General features: G+C 50.3%; 1 protein-coding gene across 10 annotated transcripts in view; it reads left to right on the top strand.

Moving 5' to 3' along the window:
- Positions 1 to 17,655, top strand: part of CUX2 (cut like homeobox 2) — a 68,366-nt gene that overhangs the window by 28,796 nt on the left and 21,915 nt on the right. For 3 of the 10 annotated variants that reach the window (XM_069794670.1, XM_069794666.1, XM_069794665.1), the window contains exon 1: positions 9,970 to 10,062. The exons of the other annotated variants lie outside the window; for them this stretch is intronic. In XM_069794670.1, coding sequence (XP_069650771.1) covers positions 9,985 to 10,062 — 78 coding nt within the window. In that variant the 5' untranslated portion in view covers positions 9,970 to 9,984. Of the gene's footprint in view, positions 1 to 9,969; positions 10,063 to 17,655 lie in introns of those variants that run through there. 10 annotated transcript variants of the gene reach the window in all.

Raw genomic sequence — 17,655 nt, 5'->3', positions numbered from 1 at the left:
TCGGCACTGGGGGACTGGGGGAGTTCTGGGGTAGGTCAGTGAGAGCAGGATCCAGCCCCGCATTTGGAGTATTCCCATTGAAGGCTCCTCCTTGGCTGCGGTGCTCCCCACCCGGCGCTGCCGGGGCTGGGATGCATGCCGGTGGTAAAGCCTAATGCGATATCAAAGTCACTAACATGATTATGCTTATATATCATATTAGGGAAAATGAATACTAATTCAATACAAACTACTAATTCAGTAGAACAGAAAATTGCTGAGAGAATAGAAAATTGCTGAGCGTGCCGAAGCTGGGCATTGCTCGAAGGAGATACGCTGCCTGCCTCTCTCCGTGCCGGAGCTATTTTCTGCGGTGGTGGGTGGCACAGTTGGCCGGGGCAGCACGGAGCATCCCTGGATGTGTGCCGATGCCAAGCCAGGGAGTGGCTCTGGAGGCGGCTTTGCCGAGGAGCTGGGGCGAGAAACCCCCCCGTTGCTTTTGAGCCCAAAGCTCGCAGCCAAGGGTTGGGAGGTGTTAGGTGGGACCTGCAGGAGAACTGAAGCAGAAGAGCAGGAAAATGGCTGCAGGTGCTGGAGGCGAGGAGGAAATAAAGCTGGCGTGGGAGGGTGAGCTTTCCTACCGGGGCCGTCTGCCCCCGCCAGAGGAGGCTGCCTGATGGAGCCAGTATTTTAAGATGTTTGCTTTTTCTCATGCATGCATCGTATCTCATTCCTGTGCTGGTGCTGAGCTTGAACTCCCCGAGATCCAGGGGAGCATCCCTGTCTCGGGGACCGTGACACTGACTGGGGCTTCCTGTGGTCCAGCCTTCCTCCTCCATGTAAGCTCTGGATTTCGTCCTCCTCCTCTTGGCATTTCTGCCTGTGGATGTTTCCCCCCTTGGCATCTAGGATGTGCTCCCCGCACCGGTTGCTGCTGCCAACTGGCTGTGGAGTCTTCTGCTGCTTGGGACAGTCCCTGGCACTGCTGTGGGTTTGTGCTGGGGGCTTGGAGAGAATCGGGGGCTTGGGGAGAGGTAGCCGCTAATGCCGAAACTACATGACAGGCTCTTTGGTTTAATTGGATTTCTCTTTCAAATTATTATTGCTTGTATGAGTTTTCAGGCCACGATGTTTCCCGGAGCCGCGTGGCATCCCTGGGTTGCAGCAGCTGGCTTGGCTCTCCATCCACCGCCATGGCTGAGGGAGCTGGTTGCGTGGTGGGGGGGACCCAAATTTCACTAATTCCCTTCTGAATAAGGAGTCTTCGTTGCAATTTAATGCATCTACTGTGGGTCATCTGCACCACAAGGGCCAGAGGAGGGTCCTCGGAGCCCGACCCTGCATGTCCCCCATCCCACGTGTGCAGCTTTGGACACGATGAACGTGCCTGGTTTTGGAAATGCTGGGAATTTGCCTGGTTTTGGAAATGCTGGGAATTTACCTGGTTCAAAGAGAGCCGTAACAGGGACGCACGATGTTTCTGTACTAATATGGTGGGAGAGTCTTATTGTATTAGCAATTTCCCATCAGAGCATGTCATATTAGTATTGTATTGTATTAGTATTTGTTTTCACTAATGTGATGTGAAAGTTGCTAATATGATAAGACTCCTGCATTGTATTAGTGAAAACAAATATTAATATGATAGGATGGAAAATAGCTAATAAGAAACTAAGTTGCTAATCTGACGTGATGGATCTCCTGAAGGAATTGGTTGTAGCTTTCCTGTACTTTTCCAGAACCATCTTCAACCCCGCTGAGGGGGAGATGGGAAGGCAGCGGCACTGATGTGCGGCGCTGGTGGATTTTGAAGGGATGAATCCACCCAGAAAGCGAGAGCATCTCTTTCGGGCTTAAATCCAGGCTTTCGTTGGGCAGGGGGAAAAAAAAAAAATCTCGTGCTTATGGGAAAGCCCTTGTGTGCCGGGAGCCCTTCCCAAGGGTCCTGGAGCAAGCTGATGCCTGGAAAACTGGAGCAAATATGAATTTAGGGGGAGTAGAGCTGTTCCTCCGGTGGGCTGGAGGACACCCTGAGCTGCGGTTATGGCACTGGCTAACTATGACAAGACGTAACCAACAGTTTCCTAATTTATTTTTTTTTTCCCTAGCCACCAGAGCAAAATATCAATTTCTGACATGGAGAGCCAGGGCAGGTGAACCAGAGCTAAATAAAAATAAACATTAAACAATTATTGGAATTTAGGTTTATTTAAAAAATCAGCAGGGTTGAGGGAACGAGCCACCTATTAGCAGGGAAAAAGCTATTGGGCTTTTTAACAACATGCTGTTTCTTGGCAGAGGCTGGGATTTGGGCTGTGTGCGCGGTGGCAGCCCTGGATGTTATTGATTAAAGATGATGTAGCAGCAGCGCAATTATATCACAGTTTGCGCTCGCCACGGTGGTACCGTTGGCCTCTCATTTGTCTGTCGGAGACTGGTTTGTTTGCCTTGCCCTTCCTGGGTGTTGCTTGTCGCTCCAATGGGTCGGGTCCCCTGGCACTGGCGGAGGATGCTTGGGGTGGTCGGGGACTTGGCTTGGTCTCGGTGGTGAAAGTGTTTTTCATTGCTTCTCATCCCCCGTTATTTTTTGCATTTAACGGTCATTCCAGATTCTGCGCTATCAATCACATCGATGCAAATAATAGGGGAATATTGTGTTTTGGGAGGAATTGAGCTGCCTGGGGCTCATCCGCGGTGGCACTCGCCCTGCACCGGAGGTCCGGTGTTGCCCCGAGGTTGAGGTGGATCTCGCCCTGTGCTGCTGCAGCCGATGCTCGGGATGCCATAGCGGGCGAAACCAGGGGAAAGGGTGGTTTTAAAGCATTTCCAGAAAATTCTGCGCAGGTATGAAGAGGCCAACATAGAGGCAATGGGAGCAGGCTGCATGGCACGCAGGAGCGAGCGGATAGCTTGCAGGGAGCGTGCATCTTTGAATCAGTCTATAATGCAATCAATTCTGTATATCCCTAGTGAAACAGCAACATTTATTTAACGTCTTTTATAGAGCAGCTGAGTTTTATCACAAATCACATTCCATTTCTATTCATTGGGGACCCCTTGAAGGCTAAAACGCACTTACTTTCCTCCAAGGAAGTTTACCAATTCTTCAATAAAGCCCCATTTGCCTCCGTATGTAAAATTGACGCATTTATTGAATATTAAACATTTGCTGGTTGCTTGTGCACTTCTTTCGACTTTATCTGCTGCCCTTAAAAGTCATTAAGGGAAGGATATATCAAAATCGCAATAAAAGCGTGTTTATGGATGGAAAGGGGATGCTCAAATCTGCCGGAGAGACTGGTTTATCCCATTTGGTGGCTTCATCCTTGGAGCAGCCCTCTTTCCTCTGCTGTCTCTTGGCAATAAGCATTTGGCAGCTGTTTTTCTCTGATTATTATAAAGGATTTTCTGTGCATAAAAGCTGTTTCGTGTCGGGTGCTGGTCAGGGTTGTGCCGGCTTGCAAGGGATACGCTTTTCTAACGCGGAGTCAGTCGAGCTAATTAGCAGGAGGTCCAATAAAACAAGTTTTTCTTTTATCACTGTTACTAAGTGCTGTTGTAAATCAATTAAAATGTATTCTAGTAATTCTACTTTTCCTTGGCGACTCTGTTTAAAGAAATACCGAGCCATTAACAGTATTTTGTGTATGTTTGTATGTGTGTCTATGGGAGAGTATCAAAGTGTTGCTGTCAAGTTCAGTGCTTGGCGATGAGCGCGGGAGCGTGCCCTGCCCCACTTTCTTCCTGCAAACCATGCGAGTCTCTGCCCGTTTATTTGGAGAAAGGTGCGTGTTTTTGAAGGTAGTAGGGAGGGAATTTTCTTCTCCTTGAAACATGGATATTCATGCCGATGGTTGTCCTGATTATTAATTGCTAAACATGCAGCTGCGTCCTCTGAGCACGTTCCCGGAGGTGGTTTTTGGGGTATTAACTCAGGAGGATGTGAGAGCGATGTGTGGTGGTCCAGCAGTAAATGGACCTTTAGGTCCATTCCCTAAAGACATCACAGCCTCTGTGCGGTGGAAAAACCTCGGTGGCTGGAGGAGAAAATTTGCCAGGAGCAAAAAAATTGGGGGTTCAACCCTTTCTGTGAGCCATCACTTCTCTCTCTCATTCCCCACCTTTTCTCTTCTTTAATTGACATGATTTTAAGGAGAATTTAGAAATGTGGGCTGACTTGCCCTGCTTTATGGATAATTTCTCCCAGTCCACTGGCTAATTGAGGATGCATTGTTAGCCGGGGAGGTGGCTGCCGGGTGGTTTCACTGACTCTTGAATATCAGCAGAGCACAAATGGCCGTTTACTGATGGCCGGCTTGATGTCTCAAAGACCTACTTGCTCTATCAGTCTGGAGAGATGAAGGGGCTACTAAATCCTGTATGGAGCCAAACATCCTCCCTGCCATGGGTTAACTCTGTAGCTCCATGTGAGATTTGTTTTGGCAGCGCTTGGAAGAAATGTCCCCCACCCATCCTGGTCCATTGGCCGTGCTTATGAAGAATGAACTTGTTAAATTAATACTTTGCTGAGCACCGGGATGGGACTAAACTATCAGGGTTTTTTCTTTATTTTTTTTTCATTAATGTTACCAGCAGGAATAGGGTGCATTAAATTTGAGATGTAGGGGTTGCTTGGCTGTTTTTAAGGATTTCATTTTGTCCCTCCTTTGGAGTGAGGCGACTCTTGCGTGCCGCAGGGATGCAGTTGGCTGCAGGATGGGGTCTGGCTCTCGCTTTGCCGTGATTGCGGCTCCTTCTCTGGATGCTGAATTATAATGCCAGGTTGGAAAATTAAGCTCTCAGGGCTTAGACACTCCAAATTGTCCCAAATGGAAGAGCAAATGGGTATGCAGCGGAGCCAGCCCCTCTTTGCAGGAGCGGCAAATTTTCGGGGCACTTGTCCGTATTAATTTATAAAAGAAGCTGGCGTAATAAATGTCACCTAAACAGAGCTCCAGTAAACATAGCTCATCTTGAGTGTATAATAAAAATAATATACGGCTGCCTCTCGGCAGCTCCTGTCTCGCTGCCAGCCAGGAGGAGAAGCCCCTTTGCCGGGGAACCTGCTGCCGGCACGACCCTCGTCCTCAGCAAGAAATACCCGAAAGCAGCTCCCGGCACAAATAACCTTTCCAGTGCACCGAGAGGCTCGTCTTTATGGGTGAGGGAAAGTGCTTAAAATGCTTAGAGGGAATAAACAGCTTTTAATGAAGTTACGTTGCCACATAATGGGTATCATAAAATTGCCTTCATAGTACAGGGTCCCAGGATAGCTTTTATTATCGACTGAGCAGGAATCCTGTCTGTAAAGCTCCGGCAGCTGCAGAGAGGAGAATGCAAAGTCTTCTTAAATTACCTGATTGAAATAACCGGCAAATATTCTGCTTTGCTGCTTTGTTGAAGGCAAAGCTGCCTTTGGGGTGGTCTGTCAGACCTGGTTTGCAGCTTCTGAAGAACACAGGAGTTTCATTGCAGCAAAACAGATGTTCATCTTGTTTCTCTATCGGCTGTTTGATGAGAAATTTATTGCTCTTCTGCTGGGCTGGAGCTCCTCTGCTGCGGAGTCTATTAGGCAGCCCGAGAGCTGGCAGGGAGCCAGGGAAGCCGCGTTTTGATGAAACCCATGAAAAAGCCTCAGCTTCGAAGGCGCCAGTAATAATGCATCGGCTAGACTCTTTGGATCGGGCGATTGATTGCCGTGATTTGATTTATTGATCAATACCCTCAAATTTGGCGTCTGAGAAGCTGAACTAATCTTTAACTGCTGTGAACATCTCTGCCTGGTGGAGAATTAGAGCTGATAAGGAATGTATGAAAGGAATCTGAGCTTATCTTAATCACACAGTGCCCCGGCGCTGCCTGCGCTGAGCCGGAGTGGATGTGTGCAGAACACAATCACCAGGCAGAACAGAGCAGATCTATAAATTGATGGAATTCAAAGCCTCCAGCATCGATTACCATTATAACAAACAGTGGCGCGCTGAATGTCTGATTATTTTTAGACAAAGATTCTGTGCTCTCAGCAGCAATTTTGCTGATGCTGTCACTGTGTCAGATGTCTGTTGTTGATTGCAATTAGATGCGATACAAAAAAAAATAAATTTAAAACTCTCTCTGCCTATAGTTTTATTTCCACTTATTAAATCTCCTCCTTTGTTTGCCTCTTCCTAATGTCTGCAGCTGGATGAAATATTGCATTACCAGAAGAGATCTCTTATATTCAGTTGGGTATAATCACTTTACAGATCATTGGATTATATCTGATATGGTTCAGATAATCCTGGGGAAATGTGGGACATTTACTCTGCCTTGGTTAAATGCGCCCTGGTTTAGGGTTTTGAATGTGAATCTGCATAACATTTGGGTTTCTGAAACAGGTCTGCAACCCTCCCAATGATCTAATTCTATTAAAACACTAATCAATTCCCCGTGACGTCAGTCTGCTTTCCTGCCGGTGCTGAGCGTTAGGTCCAATGTGGATTTAGCCTGTCCTTTTTAAATGGCTTTTGGAGCTGCCACGGCATCAGCTTTAATAGTTTAAGGAACGAATACCCTGGAGCAGTGACGGGGTGCGGGCAGCGGGGAGCACGGCACTCTGGGCGCCACTGTTTGGTTTGTCGGGGTTTTGCGTGCCGAGATCCCTCTATTGCCAAGTGCGTCCATTGGTCTGATGCTTTCCAGTTTCTCTCCGGTGCCGGCGTGTGGCTGAGCGGCTGCGTTTGGGACCGGTCGGTGCTGCGGGAATGGCTCTGCCAGGGAAATGCCGCTGGCAAAGGGCAGTTTCTGGGATGGGGGGGGGGGTGCTCTTTGGGAACCCGCTGTGAAGCCCAAATGAGCACCGGGGGCTGTGGATGCACACAAGGATGCGGAGGCACCGGGATTGGAGGGGTCCCTGGGGAGCCCCATTGAACCTGGCTGGGTATGTCCTGCTGGATGCTGGGCTGTCTCTCTGCACCCCACGGTGATGCTGGTGCAAGATATTTGGGGGCTTTCACATTTTTATTTCAATCCAAGGAGGGGAGATGTGGGCTCTGCTGCGTGGCGAAGCGGTGGCCGTGGCCCTGGCCCTGACCTGGCTGCCGTGGGAGCAGGAGGTCTCCTCTTGAACGTGACCTCATCTTGCGCAGACACGCGCGGCTCCAGGGCTTGATGGAAAAATGCACCACGGCGGAGGAGTTATGTGCTGCTGGCAGCTGGTGTTTTCTTTCTTTGGGAAATCTAATATATTGATTAGCTTTCTTCAGAACAGCATCAATAAAGCGTATAATGGCATGGCTGGTGCCTGCGGCGTCTCCTCCCCTGGTCTGAGCCCCCCTGGAGCCGGGAAGGACCTTGGCTGCTCCGTGGCAGGCTCCGCATCCCGCTGGCTGCTCCTCCCTTTCCTGGCAGCCTTGGGCTCTGCTCTGCCCGGTGAACATGCTTGGCTGGACACCCTGGTCCTCTGCAGGGAGGTTATCCTGGGCAGCCTTCCTCTTCTTCTTCCTCCTCCTCCCATCCCATGCCTCTGCGGTACAGCTGCCACTGGCGGCTTTGGCTCAGTCGGCTCCAGCACGGAGCCACTTGGCCAAACCCTGGCAAATATCTCCAGGGTCTGGCTACGCCATGGGCCACAGCCGTGATGTGCTGCTGTCCTGGTCACCCCCATCCCCAGGCAGCGAACGTCACCAGCGGAGCCACCATCACCCAAGGTGGTGGCAGCGGTGGTGGCGGACTGGCGCTGTGCCAGGGCCTCGTTGCGTCGCTGGGTCCTTTCCAGGAGCACACGGATGCTCTGCCTGTATCATTGTGGTCCCCGGCACGGTACGGACCCTCCCAGCTGCAGCCTGGCCCATGGCACATGGATTGCTGCTCCAGTCCTGCGGTCATGGCCGGGGAAGATGGAAGGAGATACCTTTTCCATTAAAGTGTCTAAGAGAGTTTAGAGGGTGATTTATTGTTGTTTTTGCGGTTGTTTTTTTTTTTTTAAGCTGATTGATGGCAATAATGAATGGAGCCCAGAAATCGGCTGGAGCGATGGCTCGAGGCTGGCCGCTGGGTTTGAAGTCCTGGTTGGCTTCAAACCCTCTCAACTATTTCACCTTTCATCTGTAAAATACATAGAAAGCAAGCAGGATCTTATTTAGGGCTCTCCCAAGCCCAGATCTGCCCTCAGATGCCCGTGTCTGTAGGAGTGGGTGCCTTGTCAAGAGCTGGATTATAAACTGCTGGCTTATTTATTTCTTTGTGGTTCGCTGGAGAACGAACCCATCCCAGGGGATGGCCCGTTCCACCATGCGGCACCTTGGCATCATGTGGCGGGTAAAGGCAGCACTATCCAGGATTGATCCATCTTACAGATGCTTTTATTTTTCTTTCAAGTCTGGTCCACTTATAAAAGGGCAGGAGGAGCATCCCAGTCCCCCACCGCCCCGGGATGGAGGTGGCCAGGCTGCATCGTGCCGGCCGGGAGCCTGGAATGGTTTTCTCTGCTTCCCAAGCATCTTGCTACAAGCTCATTTCAGAGAGAGATTTTCAGGGAAAATTGACAGCTGATGACTATGGGAAGATGTTTTCAAAAGGAGAAACAATTTACAATAATTAGAAATTTATAAAATGTCTTTAAACATGGTGGTAATAGGGATAAGAAAACACTTGCTGCAATGTAATCAGTTATTAGCAGCTGATCATTTATCTCGATGGATAGTTGCTGCTGGTACATGAGACACGTAATAAAAGGACTCTTGATTAACTAATTTGAATATCTTTTGAGAACAAATTCTGAGTTCTCTTTTTTCTCCATTGTAACGGATCCGTACATCTGCGAGATAAACACTGAATGAATATGGTAATGAATATTATTCTGGAAGTGTAGCCCTTGAACGCTACTGTCGCCGTCCCAGCCCTGGCCTTGGGAAGCCTCTCTAATAGATGGAATAAGGAAGGGGCCTTAACGAAGCCGACTGGGAGGAGCCGAGGCTGTGGGATGCAGGAGAAGCATGGCAGGGGGAGTTGCTGGGGGAGTTGCAGGGATGCATGCTCCGGGGGGGCAGGACCAGGCTGGCCCCTGCCATCAGCCCCTCTTTGGCCTCCGGTAAGGAGCAGGGCAGCAAAACACCGGGGTGGTGGAGCTGCCCGCAAGCAGCCACCAATACAACACGTGAGATAGCATCCCCGTGATACATGGTTTTTTTAAAAAACACAGCCTTTTCCTATCTCCCCAGGAATGGAAATCTGATGTGCGTCTCAAATCTCTGCCCTCTGCGAGATCCCATTACAGCTCTTTTGATAAAGCGCTGTAAACCCCGATTCCATTTTAGATGCCGAGACCTCGCGGCTCAGCATCTGTGCTGGGGGACCGCGGACCATCGGTGGCCCTGGGAGGAGCCCTGGTGGGACTGGTGGCATTGGCGGGACCGATCCCTGCTCCCTCGTGGCTGCCGTGCCCGTGTGTGCTGGTGGTTAAAAGGTGTGGCCACACGTGTGCAAGCGTGGCGCAGCCAAAGCAGCCGGCAAAGCGTGACAAACTTGTAGTTCTGGCACAGCTGGCAAAAGGAGGAGGTGGCTGCTGGGTGGGTTAAGTGGGGTCCGGTCCCAGTCCCGCTTGGTTTCCCTGGCAGCTCCCGGCCCGTGATGCCAGCCGTCCGTGACCTCGCCAGCAGCTTGGAAGCGGTTCGTGCTGCCTGCAAGTTATTCATCGTCCTCAGCCGCTAATGGAACTCCATTCAAATACTTCTCCCTCATTCCCCCTTGCAAAGTATTATGATTCACATAGTCGCTGAAAGCAGATACCTTTTGGCAGCAAGAGCCCCAGATATTTTACATTTATGCATCATTTTCTTCCCAGGATCCCAATTTTCCCCTTCTCTCACCTCCCCCTTCTCCTTTTGGCTCCATCCCTGCCCGGACCGGGTCGTGGCTCCGGCTCCATCACCCACCATCCCCTCCCAGCACAGCTGGAGATGCTGCTGAGGGATGGGGGGGCTGGATACAGCCGCTTCTGCAGGGATGGGAAGGTGACGCTCGGAGATGTTGGCACTACTCCTCCTCGGTTGTATTTACTGCAGCGAGGAGCAAAGTCCATGTAACTGTGGATGCAGTTTACAGGTAATTAAACTCAGCTTGGTGAGGATTTAAACATTAATATTGATGCTAAAGTTTTTAATAAAATATAGGTAGAGAGAGAGAGAAAGAGGTATTGATTCTTATAGGCTTTTTATTTTTTCTGTTCTCCTGCTTTATTGTCACAGGGAAGGGTTGATATATGGGTGAGCATGAAATAAGGATGTCCTGTGCTGGCACGGGAGTCTGCAGATGAGGACAGATATGATCCCAGATGGACAAGTTGGGGAAAACTGTTAGGAAAATGCATTTGGGATTGATCCGTAGGGCAAGGCTGTTCCCAACCCTCCCCTCCTGAGCATCCTCTGCGATGGCCACAGGCTCAGCCCTGTGCTTGGGGACAGCATCCGCTTCTTGGGAATGGTGTCGAGCCTCCAAGTTTCCACTTCTACGTCCCGTGTCTTGCTCTCCATCGCAGCCGGATCAAAGCACAACCCCTTGCGCCACGCCGCCGCCATCTGTGTGTGCGGGCTGTGCCGCCGGCATTGCTCCCATTCTCGGCGTAGCCCCGGTGGGTCCGGGATGGGGGTCCCCGGGGTCCCCCGGTCTCACTGTGCCACCGCAGTCATCAGACCCCCTTTGCAACTGCGTTCCTGTACTGCACCAAAGGCTGTTAAAAATATGCTGACGGCCGTTTTTCACTCCCTTCTTGTCTGTATACACACAGGACTCAGGTTTATCTGCTTTCTCGCCAATATTTTTTTATATAACAGTGAAATATTTATATTGTCCAATAAAAGGCAGTAAGCTTGCAATCTCGTGCAAATTCATTTGAGACCAGGAACTTCGTTGTCTGAATTTTACACCCAGCAGTGACCCCTGGTAATTGGCTCCATACATCTTTAGCATTGCGGATTTACATAAGAGTTAGGGGGTGATTGATGGCCAGGCTCACCCCACCTGCCCCGTGGCCTATCTAGCAGGGAATGGTGGTGGCTGCCCTGCACCACATCTCCTCCTGCCCGTGTCCCACCATGGCACAGCCGGGCGGGTTTTTGGTGATGCCAGGGAGGAAAGAGCCGGTCCCCTGTGATTCGGGCAGTCGTGGTTTAAATCCCCGCAGCACCAGGGTGTGAGGCTGGCTCCACGCCAAGTGTGGTGGTCACGGTCCTGAGGTTTGGGTGGAACGTGAGGATGGAGCAAACTGCAGGTCCTGCAGCTGGGATCACCTGCTGGTCCTGGCCATGGCGGCTTCTTCTGTTGCAAACCCAATTTGCCCCAAAAGTGCCTGTTTTGGGAGCTGGGCACGAATGCTCAGGGCTGGCAAGTTGGGGACGGGACATACGTCACCAGCGGCCAGAGCTTGGGGTGCAGCCAAGCCCCATACAGATACCTCCTGACCTCTGCCACCAGCACCTCAGCCCCCAATTTATCAAAAAGCAATTAATAGCCTCCCCCACCCCAGCTCAGGTTTTACGGTTTCTGTCTCTTCCCGCCGACTGCAGGGCAGTAATTAGAGTCTGTCTAATGAGGTTTTCATGGTGGGGATACGGTCTCTCACCATATCTCCCCATCAGACAAAGGCTTTGCCACAGTTTATGGTGCCAGCGTAAATTTTTTCCGGCTGTTTTCACCGCGATACAAGCTGGATAGGGACCAGGGCGGCCCCCAGCATGGCCGGGCTGTGGGATTTACCGGGGAGCACCCAAGAGGTTGCTTCGCATCACATCAACCCCATCATTTTTATTTTATTTTTTTTTCACATTCCACCAAAATTAAAAAGCCATCTATATCTTAAAAACCTTATTTATGAACACTTAAGCATAAGTAAGTCATCGTTGGATGGCTTCCCTCCCCGCTGATGGATGTAATCTGGCACCGGGGTGGACCGGGAGGGAAATCTGGCAATACAATATGCTGTGCTTGACTATTTTGACACTCGGAGTGCGATGTTTTTTTTACAGTTACTGATGAGCTTATGGCACTGCTCCTTTTGGAGAAGCAAGGAGGAGGCTGGGGCTGAGAATATTGATTAGCGAGCTCCTGATTATCTCAACAACCCTCTTGGCTTGCCTTTTCTTTTGTGGGGAATACAGAATTTCGTCAATTATTCATATAAACCCCCGTGTCGATATTGCCAACACACTGTGGCTGCACGACGCAGAGCAGAATCAGTCTGGGGGAATTATATTCCTGCAATCTTAAAACCCAACCCTCCTAAACCACCTTTATTTTATCTTTTCCCCTCTTTTATTTTTTTCTCTCCTCCTTTTGTTTTTGTTTTGTTCCAGAAGGAGCTTAATTCTGTTGCTTTGGTGCTGGCAGCGTGGCAGGGGGAAAGCGCACAGTCTCATAAACATTTAATTGAACTCAGCCGGGAATTTAAGAAAAATGTACCTGAGGTACAGGAGATTTGCTGTTAGGGAATTAACTCGGCAGGACAACGGATTTCCCTCCCCAGCAACTAGATTTTTGAGAACCGTAGATGTAAGTGACTAACAAGAAGGGAAGCTAATTAGCCACAAAGACAAATTATAGCCCTGACCTTGGGGTATGGGGATTTCTGGCTCTCGCTGCCTCCAGTAGCTCCTTTGGATAGGCAGAGCTGGGTCCCTGGTGGGGGGACGGGGGCTTCACGGAGGGATGCATCACCTGCCTGGATGCATCCCGGCAGCGTGGGAGGAAACTTTGGGTTTCGAGGCGTTTATAAAAAGCAAATGTTGAGCATTTGGCGCCGAGATGCTGGCACCCAGCTCACAGCCCAGATGGGGGGAGATGTGTTGTTTTTAAAAAAATAATTAAAAAAAAGATTAAAAAAAGACGAGAGGGGGGGAAAAAAAAGAGCAACTCTAAAATAGCTTTCCTCGGAGGCCGTGTGCGGAGGGGTGTTTTCTGCCGGCCTGGGTGGGAGGAAAAACTGGCAGCGGGGATGCTCAAAGGAAAGGTAGGCAGGGGAGTGGGCAGGACCTGCCCTCACCCGCCATGGTCCCAGGCATGATCCCGGCCCCTTCCCGCCCTGTCGGCTCTTGGGGGCTTGAAACAGGAAGGGGGGAGCCCTGGGAGGGACAGAGTGGACGCGGCTTGTTGTGGCCAAGGCACAGGGTCTCCATCCCCAAGCCCTGAGGGGTTTCTGCAGCCGATAAAATCCATTTGCTTTGCCTCCCTGGCCGGTACTGGGTGGTCCTTGTGCCGCACATGGGCAGGGGTACAGGCAGGGTGGGCAGGGCCTTGCTGCCAGCGAGCTGCCTGATGTCCCCTGCAGGACACCAGGGATGGTGGCCCTGCCTGGAGAGATTCCAGGCAGGGGAAGGAGCCATCACCTCCAGGAGGTGCCACAGTATGGCCAGGAGGTGTCATGGTGTGGCCAGGAGATGCCATGATGTGACCAGGAGGTCCCATTGTGTGACCAGGAGGTGCCATGGTATGGCCAGGAGATGCCACAATGTGACCAGGAGGTCCCATGGTGTGACCAGGAGGTGCCGTGGTGTGGCCAGGAGATGCCACGATAAGACCAGGAGGTGCCACGATGTGACCAGGAGGTGCTATGACGTGGCCAGGAAATGCCACAACGTGGCCAGGATGCACCAGATGAGGTTGCAATGGACGATCTGAGGAGGAGCTGAGCACCGGGGTGGGACGACGTGGTCTCAGCCCATCACCTTGCTGCAGAAGACATCTCACTTCTCCATCCTGCAGCCCGACCCAGGTGCTCCCCAGCCCTGTGCCCCTACCACATCCCCGGAGGCTCTGCGGGTGCCTCGGCTTTGGTCCCCAGTGCCACCAAGAGATGCATTGCACTTCAGGATACCTCCTGTTCTCCCTGGCTTTTTAACGCTCTCTCTTCGGGGGCTGCTTTCTCTACTCCTCTAATGTGCTTCGATGGAAACCCCTGGAGAGCTGCCGGTACTCCGAGCTTGCCAGCAGCGACACATTAGGATCTGTCATCTGCTGAGCATTACCTGATTTTAAATCTGTCTCTTTGGAGCTACGGAACTGCATGAGAAAATATTAAAGTAAACAATAAGTGGATTTACACAAATGCGTCTGATTTCCATATTTTTCATCACTTCATTTTATTACTGGGTTTACTGATATGCTCATTTATTTATAGGGCAATCCAGTATTGATTCATTCCGATGCACTATGCATAAACACATAAAAGAGAGTGATAACAATAGGAATACATTTTCAGTCTTTTAAATACTGCATTTTTTCCAATAGTCTTTATTAGATCCGCTACGAGAATATGAGCTATGGCCTTCGGGGAGCCCCAGCCAGTCCCTCCGCCCAAGTGGCTCTGGATTTATGGGGGTGTAAGGGAGAGCGGGATGCAATTCCCGGCTCAACAGCAGCTGTTTCCCCAGCTTGGCCGCCTTCCTCCCCCCAAGGGTGTTTTTCCACAGAAGATTTTGGGGGATTTAATCCCAGAAGGTGGATTCTGCTCCCTTGAGGTCAGGTTTCTTGGCTGCTTCTGTGCCAGGTGGGGCAGGTTGGACACCACAGTGCTGCTGCTTCCCCTGCGGTGAGGCTCGCGGGGGCCCTGGGGGCTCTTTTGTGTCTCCCCCCCCCTTTTTTTTCCTTTTTTCCCTTTTTTCCCTTTTTTCCTCTTTACCCCTCTTTTCTCCCTTTTTCCCCCTTTTCCCCTTCCCCCCTCCTTTTCCCCTCCCCCCTTCTCTCTCTTCTCTCTTTTTCCCTCTTTCCCTCTCTTTTTAAAATTTTTAAAATACTTCTTTAATACCTTCTTTCCCTCGCAAAGCACACTTTTCAACGCTCCCCATGAATATTAACCAGGGAGAACAGAGCGCTACATCATCTGCGTCACGGGAAGGAGCCCATAAAGGCGCGGTGATGAATGGCGAGCGTTCCCCCTCCACTCCTTCTTGTAAATGGGAAGGGAAAAAAAATCATTTTGAAATATTAACCCGGTTGGGGCGGATGGGCTTTTTGGGCCGTTTCTCTCTGCCATTCCCAAATACATCTCATATACATTTAGGCTGCTATATCCTTCCTATATAATTTTTCCTTGAGGAAGGAGGAGTGGGGCCAGGAGAATAAATTGTACCCGCTGAGAATAAACCCGGCTTTTATTCCCCCGCCCCGATTAGCTAAAGGGCAGTTTCTTTCTGTCACCAAAAGCTGCCCGCGATGGCAGTTTAATGGCAACAGCTTGAGACGGACAAAGTTTGAATATCCTTGCGACGGAGAAAAGAGCAAAGCGAAAGCCCTGCTAATTACAAAAGTTGCTTTATGAAAGATAATTCAAAGCAATAATTTAGCAAACATAATCAAGTAGCGCAGATGGGGATTTTGATGAATAGTTTGCAACATGCAATTAGCAGCTCTTGCAGTTACATATCATTAACCCTCAGAGCACAAAAATTATTTTCTCATTATTAGATGAAAAGGTAAAATTAAGCTGACTAGACAGTAAAGGAACAAACTACAATTAATTACCTTCATTTATTACAGTCATTATTTTAAACTTATTTTTTTTTACTCTGATAGATAGATGAAAACATCTAAATTAAAAGTTTTGTTCTACTAAATGGGAGGTGAAACTTTGCGATGCTCAGGGTGCACCCGGGTGCTGGGGCCAGCCCGGCTCCAGCCTGAACCTGGGGACCAGTGGGAACCCCCCCATCGCCCCACTTTGTCTGTGCCAGGGATGCAGAGCCCCGTGCATCCCTGCCCATCTCCGCCGCCGACCTGGACCGCTGCTGCCAGCCTTCTGGGGAGTTTGGCATAATTTTGCAGGAAAATCGTTTTGCAGGAAAATAATTTTGTGGGCTCACAAGAAATCTGGCCCCGCTGGGAATTAACCCACCCCGGGTGGCACCTTCTCATGCTGATGGTCGGAAATCAGCCTGCTCCTTCAAGCCACATTGGGTTCGATGCTGAAGCCTTTCGTTTCGCTGTGTGTTTCGGTAGCAGATGGTTTGGAGTTGCCAACTGTCAGCAAATGCACTAAAAAAATAAATTAAGAAAAAATAAAGGAAAAAAAAAATAAAGAAAAAAAACCCAACTAAACCAGCCAGTGAAAAAAAGTGTGTGAAATTATGTTGGTGAGGGTGGTAAAATAAGCTTGAAATATTTCCCCTGCTCGCTGCATTGTGACTGGAGGCTGTAGCTCACCCGGGGATGGATGTCGGGAAGGGGCAGGAGGATGCTCCTGCCCGGCAGCAGGCAGGGGCTGGCAGGGCCAACGCCAATGTGGGGGCTCAGCGCAAGAAATCCTGCGGTGCGGAGAAAGGGAATTGCTCGGGCACCTTCTCCCGGAGCCGGCTGGGCCAGGATGCTGCGGAAAAAGGGGAGAAAAAAAATAACCTAATGAGCTGAACGTCCTCCGACTCTGCTCTCAGGAACTTTGCCAAAGCATCATTGAACTTGTCAGGAAGTATTACAACAAAATTAAGAACCAGCAGCAATTTTCTTGCGTTTGGGATCCTATGCTTTATAAAGTAAATTATTAATGCTTTTTTTTTTCTCCGTTAAGCAGTTATTTGCAGCAGTCTCGGTATATTTCTCATTAGAAATAACATCATCTGAAGAACTTATATTGATTCTTTTTTTTTCTTTTTTTTTTTTTTAATCTCCGAATCATGAACGTGAACAACATATTTCTATGACGTTCCCTTTAACTAGAATTCTCAGCCTTTATTTTTATACTATTGATCTTTTTGACACGAATTGCTTTTTGGCCTTGTGAAAACATTGTGAGCTGCTTCTGCCTTTGGAGGAGTGGGCAAGGGGGTGCGGCAGAAGGAGGGGGGTGGGTGTGCGATGGGTCTGTGCGTGGGTGCGATGGGTTTCTGTGGGTGTGCAATGGGCCTGAGTGTGCAATGGGTCTGTGGGTGTGTGCGATTGGTTTCTGTGGGTGTGCAATGGGTTTGTGTGGATGTGTGATGGGTCTGAGTGTGCAATGGGTTTGTGTGGGTCTGTGATGGGTCTGCGTGTGTGTGATGGGTTTGTGTGGGTGTGCAACGGGGCTGTGGGTGCGTGCAATGGGTTTGTGTGTGCAGTGGGTCTGTGGGCATGTGATGGCTTTGTGCATGTGTGCAGTGGGTTTGTGCACGTGTGTGCAATGGGTCTGTGGGCATGCAATGGGTCTGTGGGTGTGTGGCGGGTCTATGTGGGCGTGTGTGCGATGGGTCTTTGGGTGTGCGATGGGGGTGTGGGTGTGTGATGGGTCTGTGTGGGTGTAATGGGTCTGTGTGGGCGTGCAACGCATTTGTGTGATGGGTTTGTGGGTGTGCGATGGGTCTCTGTGCGTGTGTGGTCTGTGTCCATGTGCAGTAGGTGTGTGTGAGGGGTTTGAGCGTGGGCACCATGGCTTTCTGTGGATGTACGATGGGTTTGTGGGTGTGTGCAGTGGGGCTGTGGGTATGCAGCGGGGCTGTGTGCATGTGATGGATTTGCGGGATGGGTTTGTGGGCATGCGATGGGTTTGTGGGTGCCTGCGATGGATCTGTGCGCGTGTGCAACGGACCTGTCCATGTCCAATGGGTCTGTGGGTGTGTGATGGATCTGTGCACGTGTGTGATGGGTTTAAGGAGTTGGTCGGACATGGGGCACCGGGAAGGCAGCAAAGGACCCTGGCACGAGGTGGGGGGTCCAGCCCCCACCACCCGGAGCTCTCCC

The sequence above is a fragment of the Haliaeetus albicilla genome, chromosome 10, assembly GCF_947461875.1.
Source record: "Haliaeetus albicilla chromosome 10, bHalAlb1.1, whole genome shotgun sequence".
Taxonomy (NCBI): domain Eukaryota; kingdom Metazoa; phylum Chordata; class Aves; order Accipitriformes; family Accipitridae; genus Haliaeetus; species Haliaeetus albicilla.
This window is presented reverse-complemented; position numbering and strand designations above follow the sequence as displayed.